We start from the raw sequence: 12790 nt of genomic DNA, 5'->3' as shown, positions 1-12790 counted from the left end.
AGGCTGATCAGTGGCCCCCCCCGTGGGCCCCCCACCCCCGATCACCACCAAATTATCATTTCTCCTCTGTCACCCGATCATGCCGTTTCACTCTGTTCAACCTAAGAAAGATCAGGCCATACCTAACCGAACAGGCCACCCAGCTCCTGGTGCAGACTATGGTTATCTCCCGTCTTGACTACTGCAATGCTCTTCTAACGGGCCTCCAGCTTGTGTTGTCAAACCACTACAGATGGTCCAGAATGCAGCAGCGCGTCTGGTCTTCAATCAGCCTAAAAGGGCACATGTCACCCCCTTACTCATTGAGTTACACTGGCTACCCATAGCTGCCCGCATCAAATTCAAATCTTTAATCCTAGCCTACAAATTCTCCGTGGGTCTGCTCCTGTCTACTTAGGTGCACTAATAAAAGCTTATGTCGCCCCACGACCACTCCGCTCGTCTGGGGAACGTAGTCTGGTGGTCCCCAGACCTTGTACAAGACAATCCAGGCTCTTTTCATGGGTCGTTCCACGTTGGTGGAACGCTCTACCAAGTGCTACAAGAACAGAGTCATCCCTGCCTATCTTCAAGCTCCTGAAGACCCAGCTCTTCCGAGAGCACCTCCTGTCCTAGCACTTTCAAACATTCCATTTTAAATATTCTAATAAGGTTTTTTCCCAGGACAACCACAGATTCTTTCACGATTATCTCTGACTGCTGCGGTGGTCCGGCCTCTTCCCTGCCCTCATCATCACCACTCACTTATCCTCAACCGCCTCCATGTGTCTCCCCTACTCCCCCCTTCTCCCCCTCCCCCCAGTCCCTATCTCTATCGCTCTCTCTTTTTCCCCTTCTCTACTCTCTCTCTTTAACCCCAACTGGTCAAGGCAGACGGCCATCCTCCAGGAGTCTGGGTCTGCTCGAGGTTTCTGCTGTTAAAGGGAAGTTTTTCCTCGCCACTGTCACCAGTCACAAGTGTTTGCTCCTGGAGGATTCTGTTGGGTTTCTGTAAATTGGCTTAGAGTCTGGTTTTGACCAACTCTATATATAAATGTCAAGAGATAACTTTCTTGTGATCTGGATTTATCCCATTTCCAACAAACCCTGAAAATTTCATCTAAATCTGTCCATAACTTTTGAGTTATGTTGCACACTAACGGACAAACAAACAAACAAACAAACAAACCCTGGCAAAAACATAACCTCCTTGGCGGAGGTAATGAAATACTCCTTATTAATTTTCCAAAACTACAAGGAGCCACAGCAGAGGGATGAAAGAGCCACATGGCTTCGGAGCCACCGTAGGTTATATAAAAATGGGGTTGACAGGAGGAACCTGTTCAGTACTCCTCAAGACGCTGTGATGAGTAGAGAGATGGAGGATTCACCACTAGAACACCTACTAGCTTTCCATTTTGGTTTTATTGGCTATGATGACTAGCAGCGGCATAGTGGAAGCTCACTTGTAACTGGGATTTTGACTCACAACTCAAAGCAAAAAATCGACCGACTCAGAACTCGTAAGTTGGTTCACTTGTAAGTCAAGGTACCACTGTAGTTCAACATGACAGAGGACAACACCCTCTGTAGATTTTCCGAACACTAAATAATGTTTATTTTCAGGTTACTGTGGATGAATAAAAACATAGATATACTAAACACCATCTCTGCAAATGGGTCCTGCCCCAAAACGACATAGTGGACCTTTAAAACCACTCAGACAACTGGCAGATTCACCAGGTCAGAGTGAGACCACCATAGCTGATGGGTATTGTCTATATATACAGTCCAACAGCACCTGATGGTATTGATGAGCGACAGAAAAAATTGTAGTTCTTAATGTTCATATCAGCTGACTTTGGCTTCTCTGTATAAAGCATCACTATAGCAAGTTGTTGCACCACATCAGTCTCCATTTTGTTTGCACCTATTTCCTTATCATATCAGTTGTTCCCACAAGAATCTAAATATCTACACGTACATCGCGTATATCAGGCCTACATTCGTCTCATGTTTTACAACTAAACTGAGGAAAACACCAAATGTAAGAATACACCACAGTTAACATATGAATGCTTAACCAAGCTGAGGTACAAATGACTTACTCTGAAGGTTCCTGTCTTAAGCAGCACTTTAATGTTTTACTTTCCACTGACACACAGACAACCGCCAAAGAAAATACAATGTCTAAAAGAGACCCCGAACACATCACAATTCAGCGGCAAGTAAATGTTGACCTAATGCTCGTCTCAGCCCCTGCAAGCCTTGTCCAGGAGCTGCCTTGAATAATAGAAACAGTCTCTGCACACACAGGATGTATGTACACATTGATCTTAACCAGCTTAAGGTGGAAGTAATCCTTCAGCCGTTCCCACAGATTGATTCCCCTCTGTTGATTCTCCTTCTTGTCACCATTTGTTCACACTTGGTATTTTGACTAGGTTAGCAATCATTGACAGGGCTGTTTCTTATACGAGGGGAGCAGATTGAATTGCAAAAGCAATGCAATCAGGGTCACTGTATAGGTTCCTCCATCCACCGGCGTGCCATCAGTTGAGCAACATGAATGAAATATGAAATCTATATTCTCTCTAGGGCAGAGAGACATCACAATCAGAGCCGGGAAGTCGGAATTACAACAAGTCTCTGTTTATTCCAGTGTGTGTGGTGCTAGAATACGCCGTGTCCTGCACTTAGAGGTGATGGGAAAGAACAGGAACACAATACCCGTAAAAACACTAGGTTTACGACACACTTAATCACTTTTAGACCAACATGTTTATCTTTTTAAAATTTTATGCTACAAGTAAAAGCATTCAGAGGAGAGGCGGTGGTTTGCATTTGTCATGTTCACTATATTTATGTTGAGTAAAATGCATTTCACTTTGCAAAATACCCACTGCAGGCTATTATATTCTTCTGCTGCCGCAATTACTTCTCTGGGTCTCTGTCTAGAAGGCTTTAACAGTATAGCAGTTTGTCTAGTTAAATAAGCAATAAGTCATTGTCAGTCCTGCTGTTTCCTCATTTTAATAAACAGTAAAGCATCACTATATTTCTTCCAGTAGTCAACGCTATTATTTTAGAGTAATACACAGTTAAAAAAAAATATTCATACCACCCTGTCTTTAACAAGGTGATTCATGAGGAGAATCTATCCAGCCAGCAGCTCCCTCCAGGTGTCCCCCTATTTACACCGGTACAGTCTGACTGTCTGCTTTAAGGAGGTAACGCACAATATATTCTGCCAGTATTCCCTAGACGCCGCGCCTTGTAAGTCAGGACACAGCTTTGATTTGACATTATCAAAAGACTCCAAGAGAAATGTGTCTGACAAGCCTCGATATCAAAAAGATTTCAGCTCCGCTTCTTTTTGACCAACCTCGGTAATGCTATTTTATTGGCAGGCTTTTCTAGAATGAAATGAGACGGCGTCAGTAGCATTTCTGTTCATCGTATCCTCAACAGCTCGATTTAACAAATTGTAATTAACAGTTATAAGAGTAAACAATGTAATATGTAAACCATTCCTACAGTATTTAGTGTATATGTCTGTGTAAGGACTGAACAGGAAAACCAGATTGAGAATTATCTGTGATGTTGAGTCCAGACCTGAACCCTATTGAGAATCTTTGGGATATGATGAAGACTTTACACAGGGGTCTGATTCTCACTATTAAAAAATATCATCATCACCAAAAAAAAAAAAAAGAAAAAAAAGAAAATTAAGGAAACTAGATGGAAATGCCAATGTGACATTTACATAAGCATTGCGTGGTATAAATAATGTCATGTAATCCTGTAATCACAGCTAAAGGTGGTCCAATGAAATATTAGAGTGGATAATGGACACCATTAAACTATGGTGAAAGAAAAATAAGGTCTAAATTACAAAATCACAAAACCAGACACAACACAGGTGTGTTCCCACCTTGTTGCATTTCTATTACATTTCCATCTCGTCCTATTTTTAATGTTTTCCTCTTCTTGCATTTTGTTTTTTTTCTTATTTGTTGATGCATTTTTTACATTGTTTTCATCTCGTCATGTTTTTTATGTAACTTTTATCATGTGTTTCCCAGTTTCCTGTTGTGTCATTTATCACTTTCTTCTTTTCACATCTTCTTTTATTTTTCATGTTGTCCTTGTGTTTTTCATTTAGTTTTAGTTTTGCATTCATCTCAATGCATCTTAACTTTTTTTTCTTAGTGCATTGTTTACAAATCATTTAAAGCCACAAATAATCATCTAACTTCTTCAGTTTTAACCTGAGCCTTTAAACCAAAATAAAAAATAATTTGACTTCTATCATGATAATTCTTGACCTTAGTAATGTATTGATCATGTGGGAAATTAACCATAGTGTGGGAAACAGTTGACATATCCTGCAATCCACTTGGTTTTTACAAATATTTCCCCTAAGTCTGTTTATCTGTTGAACTTGTGTATGTAAATAGAGATTAAGATTGGGTTCAGGTTTCTACTCTTTCCCTGATTTATATTATTTGCATTTATTCTCACTTATTAAACAACAGGAAGGGAGTTTACAGAACCTTTCACCAGCATTTATTTTCCATTGCCCATTATTTCACATTTATTAGTGATGAAAAAAGGAGCCCATATTTTCTGCATTTATATTATTCATGATGCTTCATGAATTTATGTAGAAAAGTGTAGGCCGTGGTGTTTAAAATGCGCAATATATCAAGTCGAGTAATAGTTACAAGCAATCTCAAATTAATTTGGTCAAATAGTCTCAATTATTTTTCCCGTCACTCCTATTATAATTGCAAAAACCTGTCCACGTGCCCAGTTTTGACAAGTCATTTCAAATTTCTCTCCCTGAAATGTTATGATATAGGATTTGGCATCACGGACTCATTTCACAGACAAAGACTAAATGAGAAGGCCTCCAAGCATTTCAGGACGTGATGGACACAAATTATGCAGCACTCCAAACTCCCTTTGTGTTCCTTAATTGGAATTATAATGGAGGTTTTCCTTTGTAAGCAGAGGCATTTCCTTAAAGTGGGACTTTACAGTTATTCAAAATGGATATTAGCAAAAACACTCACCTTAATGCTTCCCTTCAGAGCTCTTTGTATTTATTAATGGAGCAGGAAAACATTAAGTGTATTTGGTTTCTCCTTGAAACCACAACCTTGCAATGGCTTTGGCTGAAAATGATGTACAGTTGAGGTCGGAACTTTACGTACACCTCGGCTAAATGCATTCAAAGTCAGTTTTTTACATTTCCTGGACGTTTTATTTCAATATATTTCCCTCTGTTAGAGCTTTTACTTATCCTCTCAGTGTACCAGTGTTTATACACACTTTGTTAATACTTTTAGGTTTTAGTTTAGTTTAGTTTAGGTTTCTAGTTTAGTTTTGTACATTATATAACTTAAATCAGACACTTCCAAACATTTTGTGAATTTTTACCCATTTCTGAATCAGGTTTGTAGGTTTCTTAGAAATTAGTGTTGGCTATATTATTGCATATTGGCACAAATTGTGTTTATTAATATGCACTGTCTCTTTGAAAAAAAACTCCAATATCAGCCAAATGTTCTTTTGGATTAAGATTCTGGTTTTGTGATGGCCACTCTGAAATTCTAACTTATCTTTTAATGTTGGTGCCATTTTTCTTCATTGTCTTGCTCAAAGATCTGTTTGTGTCCATGTTTCAGCTTCATTTATCATCTTAATTCTTCTTGTACATTAAAACAACTCCACAACATGCCCCATCCTTCTGCCTACATGCATAACATTGATCAGTCCAGTAGCGTTTCTAGCGTTTCAGGTTCTAATGATACAGGGCTGTCTTTACTGAGGTTGGAGATATTTTTGGACCAGTTATCTCCAACAATTTTATCAGGTCAAACACCTGGGATGCTTTTGCACCTGTCGCACCAGAATCTGTTCATCTCTGAGAGTCGGTCCACATCTTCTTCCTGAGCTCTTCAATGGCCGCGTGGTCCCATGGTGTTTATATCTGTGTACTATTGTTTGGACAGATGGATGTGGTAACTACCGATGACCGGTGTTCCAATTTTGTCCACAGGTTTAGCTGATTTCCTGTTTTTTTTTGTTTTTGTTTGTTTGTTTGCTTGTTTTTTTCCACACTCAAGAAAATGGCAATCTGTCTAAAAACCCTAAAATTCCCCACAGATACACCTCCAGTTGACAGTCAATAATAACAAATAGCCAGTACAGTTTCTCATTTTCCATAAGAAACTTCCAGAAGCTTCAGGGCTGTTCAAATATTCTCAGTCGGGGTCAGGTCTGGACTCTGTGGTGGCCAGTTCATGTCAGATCATAACACTACCCATGACACTGTACTGTAGGAACTAGGCATGATGGGTAATCGCTTCATCCACCTCTCTTCTCACCCTGATGCCTCCATCTCTCAGGAACAGGGTCAGTCTGGACTCATCAGACCACATGACCCTTTTCTGTTGAAACCTAGTCTGATCTTTATGCTCTCTATTGAACTGATGGTTGTTTCAGAAATGAGAATCTACTCACTGCATAGGGTTAGAGGTAAAGAACTTTTCACAGAAGAAACATATTTATGACCGCAGTCCAATGGAAGGATCTGAAGTATTAGCTTTGTTAAATCCAGATTTGAGCTTTTGAGTTTTGAGCATGAATTATGAGTTTCAATGCATTTTGCCAAGGTGTTATCAAACATCCAACCTCAGCTCGTATCTAACATTTAGATCTTATGAAACAGTCTTTTCCATTTCTCTAATTTTAGAAATGCCACATAAACCCTCATGGACCACCAAAGACTTGTAGCTAAAGTTTGAATATACGAAGGCAGTAGACAAAGAGATACATGCACTAATTTTATTCCTCATCAGTATTTTTGGAAGTTTTGTAATATTTTGACTAATTCAGTGGCAAGTGCTCAATATTAATTGCATGAATATTCATTTGATTGTTCTATGTTACCTGATATTGACTTGTGTTACTATGATGTACAGAGTAGATGTAGACCAACAGAGGTGTTTTACTAACAGGCAGGAAAAATCGGCAGATGTCAATCCAAATTAGACATTAACAATCTGATAAAAAACTGAATAGATGTTGGAGTAATTAATCAATAGAAGAGAAACTAAATTTCAAGCTAGCCATAATAAAATCAGATTTGTTGACTAGTATTTTCCTTCAAAGTTGAAAAATATCCAATCAGTACCTCTTAATGATTGATATATATTAACCCTTTCATGCGTAGCGGTCACCTCAGTGGATAGTTATTCCACAGCTGTTCTCTTGTAGATTCATGAGTTTTGCTGTTTTAGTTGCATATCAGCCAACACAGTGGACACTTGTGCATCATCCCATACACTGTAATTCATACCATTACTGTCACTCTGCTGTTCTTGATGAATCTACATGGGCGACCGTGGCTCAGGAGGCAGAGCGGGTCATCTAATAACCAAAGTGTGAATGAATAATGGATCCACTGTGCGCACTTTCAGTATGCGTTCATAGAAAAGTGCAATTTAAATCATATTATTACTATTATTATTATTATTATTATTATTATTATTATTGTTATTGTTATTATCTCATCTTCACTAGCATGTTTGAGTGTAAATCAATTGCTAGTTGTTATTAAACTGTAATTAACAGTTTTCTTAAAGAAAGAGTTGGTTTTTTTTTTTGCATATTATCTCCATGAAGTAAGTAATAACTAGTATTAGAGTATGTTAAAATGTGAGAAAACATCAGATTAGCGGCATTAAAATGTTTTTATTTCATAGTTTTCACACAGTATATCACTTTGTGATATAAGGTTTTAAATACATGTCTTTGTGTCAAAAATTAATTCAACATTTTTGTAACTCCATAAAAAATAGGTTCTTTAAAAAAAATTTCAGTCACATTGTATTTTTCATTTCATTTGATTTTCTAAAGAGTAATAAAAACAAAAAAAAAAAATCTTGACTAAGGTCCTCATAATTTCTGCATCAACGGGTTAATTAGTCTATGTGTAATACAGTTTAAATACATTTAAAATATTCATTCTAGATAATAAAATTATGTTTTATCTGTAAATGCCAGCTCTATTTGCAGGACTGACAATTGCACAGGTTTCTGAAAAACAAGCTGGTAATTCAGTACACAAAACAGTTTTTCAAACATTGGCTTGTGGCGTTTTGGCTTTACTGAGCAGCGAGAAAAGTGCCTGGGAAAATGGTAAAACTGACGCTGTGAGTGTGATGGAAAACCTTGACACTTGTGTACAATGCATGAACTTCCAGAGACACTTGTATGCCTCCAACATAAGAAGTGTTCGTTGTTTGAATACCAATCCTCGGCTGATAAGAGTTGAACATGGACGACCAGAGGCCGCTATCAGAATATTCATTTCCTCTTCTTCCTAGATCTCCTACAAGGCAGTGAGCTCCTTTGACCCCGAGCTGGACCTCTCCAACCAGAGCGGGAAGATAGTGAAGCTGGGCAATGAGACCACCCACATGTTCACAGGCCTCTACCCAGGCTCTACTTACTCCTTCACCCTGCGCGCCAGCACAGCCAAGGGCTACGGCCCCCCTGTTATTACCCAGTTCACCACCAAGATTTCAGGTCAGTGAAGTCAACGGCACGGCCAGTTAGTGTATGCGTGGTGTTGAAAAAGCAGCATATCGCTTATTTTATAAATACTGTCCACCCTCTGTTCAAGGCTGCACATTGTAATGCAGATGCACTGTCTGATCCACCCAAAATGCATTATATACTCCTTCACAAAACCAATTACTGTAGGTGTTTTGTAAATGAATTTATGTGGTCTTGCTATTGCATTAGATGTAGCATAACTGCCTTATTGGTCAAAGACAAATTATATTTTTGCTTTCCATAGATTATGCCTGATTCTGCATAATAAAAACCAGGAGTGATTAAGATGATAATCAAGAGGCTAGAAGGCAGTTTTGTTTTTTTAAATTTTGTACAGGTTTTAATTCTGATATATGTGATATACTTTGAGGACTTTTTTTCAGCCAAGTTATTGCAGATACTTTAGTGACAGCAGCACTCTAATTTTATTGCAATACTTAATTCAATTATGCTCCTCTGAAAAAAAGTATAAGTGAAAAAACTGGCTATTTCTTTTTGTTGCCAAGCTAAATGACATGTCAGACTTGAGAATACATAAAATTTTGATGTGACTAAATGGGAGCTGTTTCTGCTTTGTTATGCAGTGTAATAAAACACCTCCGTGCTTAATGTTTTGTTTTTCTTTCTTCGTAGCTCCCTCCATGCCAGCGTATGACCAGGAGACCTCTCTGAACCAAACAGACAGTACAGTCACTGTACTGCTTAAACCTGCCCAAAGCAGGGGTGCACCTGTAAGGTAGGCGTTCACATAAAAGACACACACAAAGCACAAGCAACAAAACAATGTATTAGAACACCAGTACCCGCTGTCAGCAGCAACAACAAAAATTACCAAAGAACTCGTGTTTATCTCAACCCCACTGCGAAGGAAAGTTGCCGGGGAATTCTGCACCGTATCACATGTATCTCATTTTGTTGAGCTTTATTTGTTTGTGGATTTTGATCCTGAGAAAAAGAAGCTTAGCCTTTGAAGATGAGAACAAAGCGGAGTGCAGCCAAGGCTAGCTTCAGGATCCCTTGCCTTTGCATGTCTTTTATGTAGCAGGCTGCCCTCCCTGTGCCTCCACAGGCTTCTGGGGAAAGAAGGAATTTTGCTGCACATTATTAAAAAAAGGCGAATGGGCATATTTGGCATAAATAACTTAAAGATTTATTACTGAAACATATAAGAAAATGTCTGCTAATGATAAGAAGCAATAGAAGCTGAGTAACAAAATAGCATGTCATTAGCCTCGTAGCATCATTGTCTAACTCATACACAAATAGACAAAAATATTGGGACACACTGAATTCAGGTGTTTCTTTTCTAAAAGGGGTCTGGGATACAAAACAGTAATGATAAATATATTGATTATTAATATTAACGTCATATCAGCATGAACAGGATATCGTACATTGGTAGCCATGATGTGCTCCCAATATTGGTGTCCATATAGTTTAAAAACATCAATATTTTCTTCAAGTTTAATGGGAGATTTTTCTTCCTAAGTGACATGTGAAGAAAGTAGATGGTTGGTTGTGGCAGAAAATTATTATTTAGTCAGAGCACAAAAAGTATTTTAGAAATTTAGAGGTAGAACATTTAAAATCATAGTCATGAATAATAAAAAATTCAAAAGTAAAACAATGTTGATAAAAATAAAGTAAAAAGCATCTCTGAGGTATTTTAGAAGCAAATATAATTTAAAACAAACCAACCAATGCAATGATATTTATCTCAATATAAAACTATATTATGACATTTGTCATTATTCTTTTGTATCCCAGACCCCTGTTAGAAAAAAAAAACACCTGAATTCAGCATGTCCCAATACTTTGGTCCATATTTTGTATGACATAGGCAATTATGCTATGAGGCTAATGATGTGCAACATGTGATACACTGAAACAGGTTCTAGTACAGAAGCACATAAAGCTTAAGTCATGGTATTATTAATAATGAAAAGGATTACCAATTGTTCTTTCATCATCTTAGTCCAATCATTTCTCTTTAGGGCATGCTGGATTATACACATACTCAGTAAATCACAAAAAAAATCTAACACATATATTATATATATTATATATATTATATTCCTAAAGTAAATAGCTACTTGCTGAATAATTTGCCCCGAACACCCCATTTAATGTAAATGACAGCTTCTGAGTGGGTGGGAGCAAAGGATCAGGCTGTTAATGCTGTTGTTAGTCCTGCGACCTGTTGCTCTGAGCTCACAAATGTCAGATAAAGTAATAAGAGGCCGTGGTTTACAGGGATTTTAGAACAGCATAGGGGCAGTATTAGGTACTCTAAAAAGCAGTAGTTAATGCAATCACACATTGATAACAAATCACCAAGGAATGTAGTTCTTCCACAGCGTTAAACATTAATCAGGCTGTTGTTGAAGTAGAGCTCAGCTGGGTTGGCACCTCTTGTTACTGTCAAAGTTTGGACTCTGGAAAGGTGAAAGCTTCTGTGATAAATAGTTTTTTAGTGTCACCGTGCAAAAATTCTTTAATTACATTTCAGCATTTTGGAATTCACAATGTTTCAGAGGAAACTAATCTTCTGAACTTCTGGACTTTGTTTACAGGCTGTAGAAAATCTGAAGAGTCTTTTTCAAGGTTTTGGTTGAACTAAGGTGTTTCCACAGAGGTTGGGGAATTTGATACTGTAATTACAGTTAGATGTTTACCTTGACATGACAGCAACTCACCATGATATTTTGGCTTGTTGTTTCCACAGCAGCATGAAACAGCGTCACGTCATGTACTATATTTAGATATTGGATTGAACAGAGAAGAGAGAGCGACAGGAGGAGTGTATTTTCAACTTCTGGTGATTTGATTTCCACAATTTCACTTTCTGTTGACTTTATGGCAGTATCAGAGAGTATTTGTTGAATACTTGACACACTAGGTCTGAACCCAGCAAATGGACCGAACATTTCATTTAACAGTCACAGCTGTGTATTGTGACTTTTCCATCTCTTCGGTTTTATCATATTCATTTTTTAATATCTCTGGTTTTTTTTATCTTGTCGATCACACACCTGTGCCGAACTCACTCAGTGAATCACTCTTTACAGCAAAGTTGCATATTTTGCATGTGTTTGGCACAATAATAATAATGAAATGTGTTTATAGAGCATTTCACTGCTACACTGAATGCAGCTTAGCCAGTCACAGTCAAGAACTGGAACTATCCAGTGTATAAATAAATCTTTATTTACCCCTTTGTAGTTAGGGTATGATTTGTAATAATAATTTTTCTTTGGTCTTTTTGTCATGAGGACCCTGAAAGTAAGGGTTAACTTTGCTAATAGGAGGGGTGATAAACACTTGTGCTTGCTGTAAAACTGATTTTTACACCATCGACTCATCTGAGCCCTTTAAAATTACAGCCTGGAGATCTTTAGTCAGGCTTGTCAGCTCACGTTTACCGTATGTGCAGTCGCCCAGACAAATGCCCCGACTCCATCAGCATCAGAGAGGTCTGAGGAGGAAATACAGAGCCATCGGCCCTTTAATCTGCTCACAGGTACAATTCAGTGGACCTTACTCGGGCTGCCATTCTTTCAGAGGACTAATTACAACCCCTTAATTATAATTAACAGAGTGCCATCAATTGGCGCTTCCATTAATTAGCTTTCTGGGCATCCTCTTGTTTACTGTGTGAACGAGTGCTCACGCCATGACTACAAAAAAGATTGAGGTTTGTCTTCAGAGATCTAAACTCCAGTTTGAGATTCACTTCACTTCTGTGCAACTGAGCTGAGACAAAATGGTCTTCTAAGGCTTTACAACATAATCCCTAATAAGGATGTTTTTGTATAATCTCTTTAAAAATGGAGATACACTCAGGGTTTTGAATAGAGGGAAAATAATGTGTTTTGATATAGACATTTTATTTTAAGGATCATATATGTTTAATGAGTGTCTCGAGATTATCTTCTAAAACATTCATCATGATTCATCAGTGGAATTCAGTCCACAGCTCAACTATGTCTCAAAACTAATCGAGGCATCCTTTGATCACAGCAAAACCTCCTTGTGTCTAAACTTTGAGAGTTTTTCAGGTGGTACACGTTGCTTTTCCCACCTCCTCACTTCACTGAAGTCTCCCAGGACGTAAAGGCCAGTGTACTGCCTTCACATGTGTGCCCGCTGCCGCAAAAAAATATGAATTGCAAAAGAAAGG

General features: G+C 38.1%; 1 protein-coding gene across 11 annotated transcripts in view; it reads left to right on the top strand.

Moving 5' to 3' along the window:
• Window positions 1-12790, top strand: part of LOC115437576 (receptor-type tyrosine-protein phosphatase mu) — a 223682-nt gene that overhangs the window by 117428 nt on the left and 93464 nt on the right. For all 11 annotated transcript variants that reach the window (XM_030160827.1, XM_030160833.1, XM_030160832.1 and 8 more), the window contains exons 10-11: window positions 8379-8580; window positions 9244-9346. In XM_030160827.1, the coding sequence (XP_030016687.1) occupies window positions 8379-8580; window positions 9244-9346 (305 nt within the window). The remainder of the gene's footprint in view (window positions 1-8378; window positions 8581-9243; window positions 9347-12790) is intronic.

Source organism: Sphaeramia orbicularis, chromosome 17 (genome assembly GCF_902148855.1).
Source record: "Sphaeramia orbicularis chromosome 17, fSphaOr1.1, whole genome shotgun sequence".
NCBI lineage: Eukaryota > Metazoa > Chordata > Actinopteri > Kurtiformes > Apogonidae > Sphaeramia > Sphaeramia orbicularis.
Note: the sequence above shows the minus strand (reverse complement) of the source record. Positions and strands in the feature narration are given on the sequence as shown.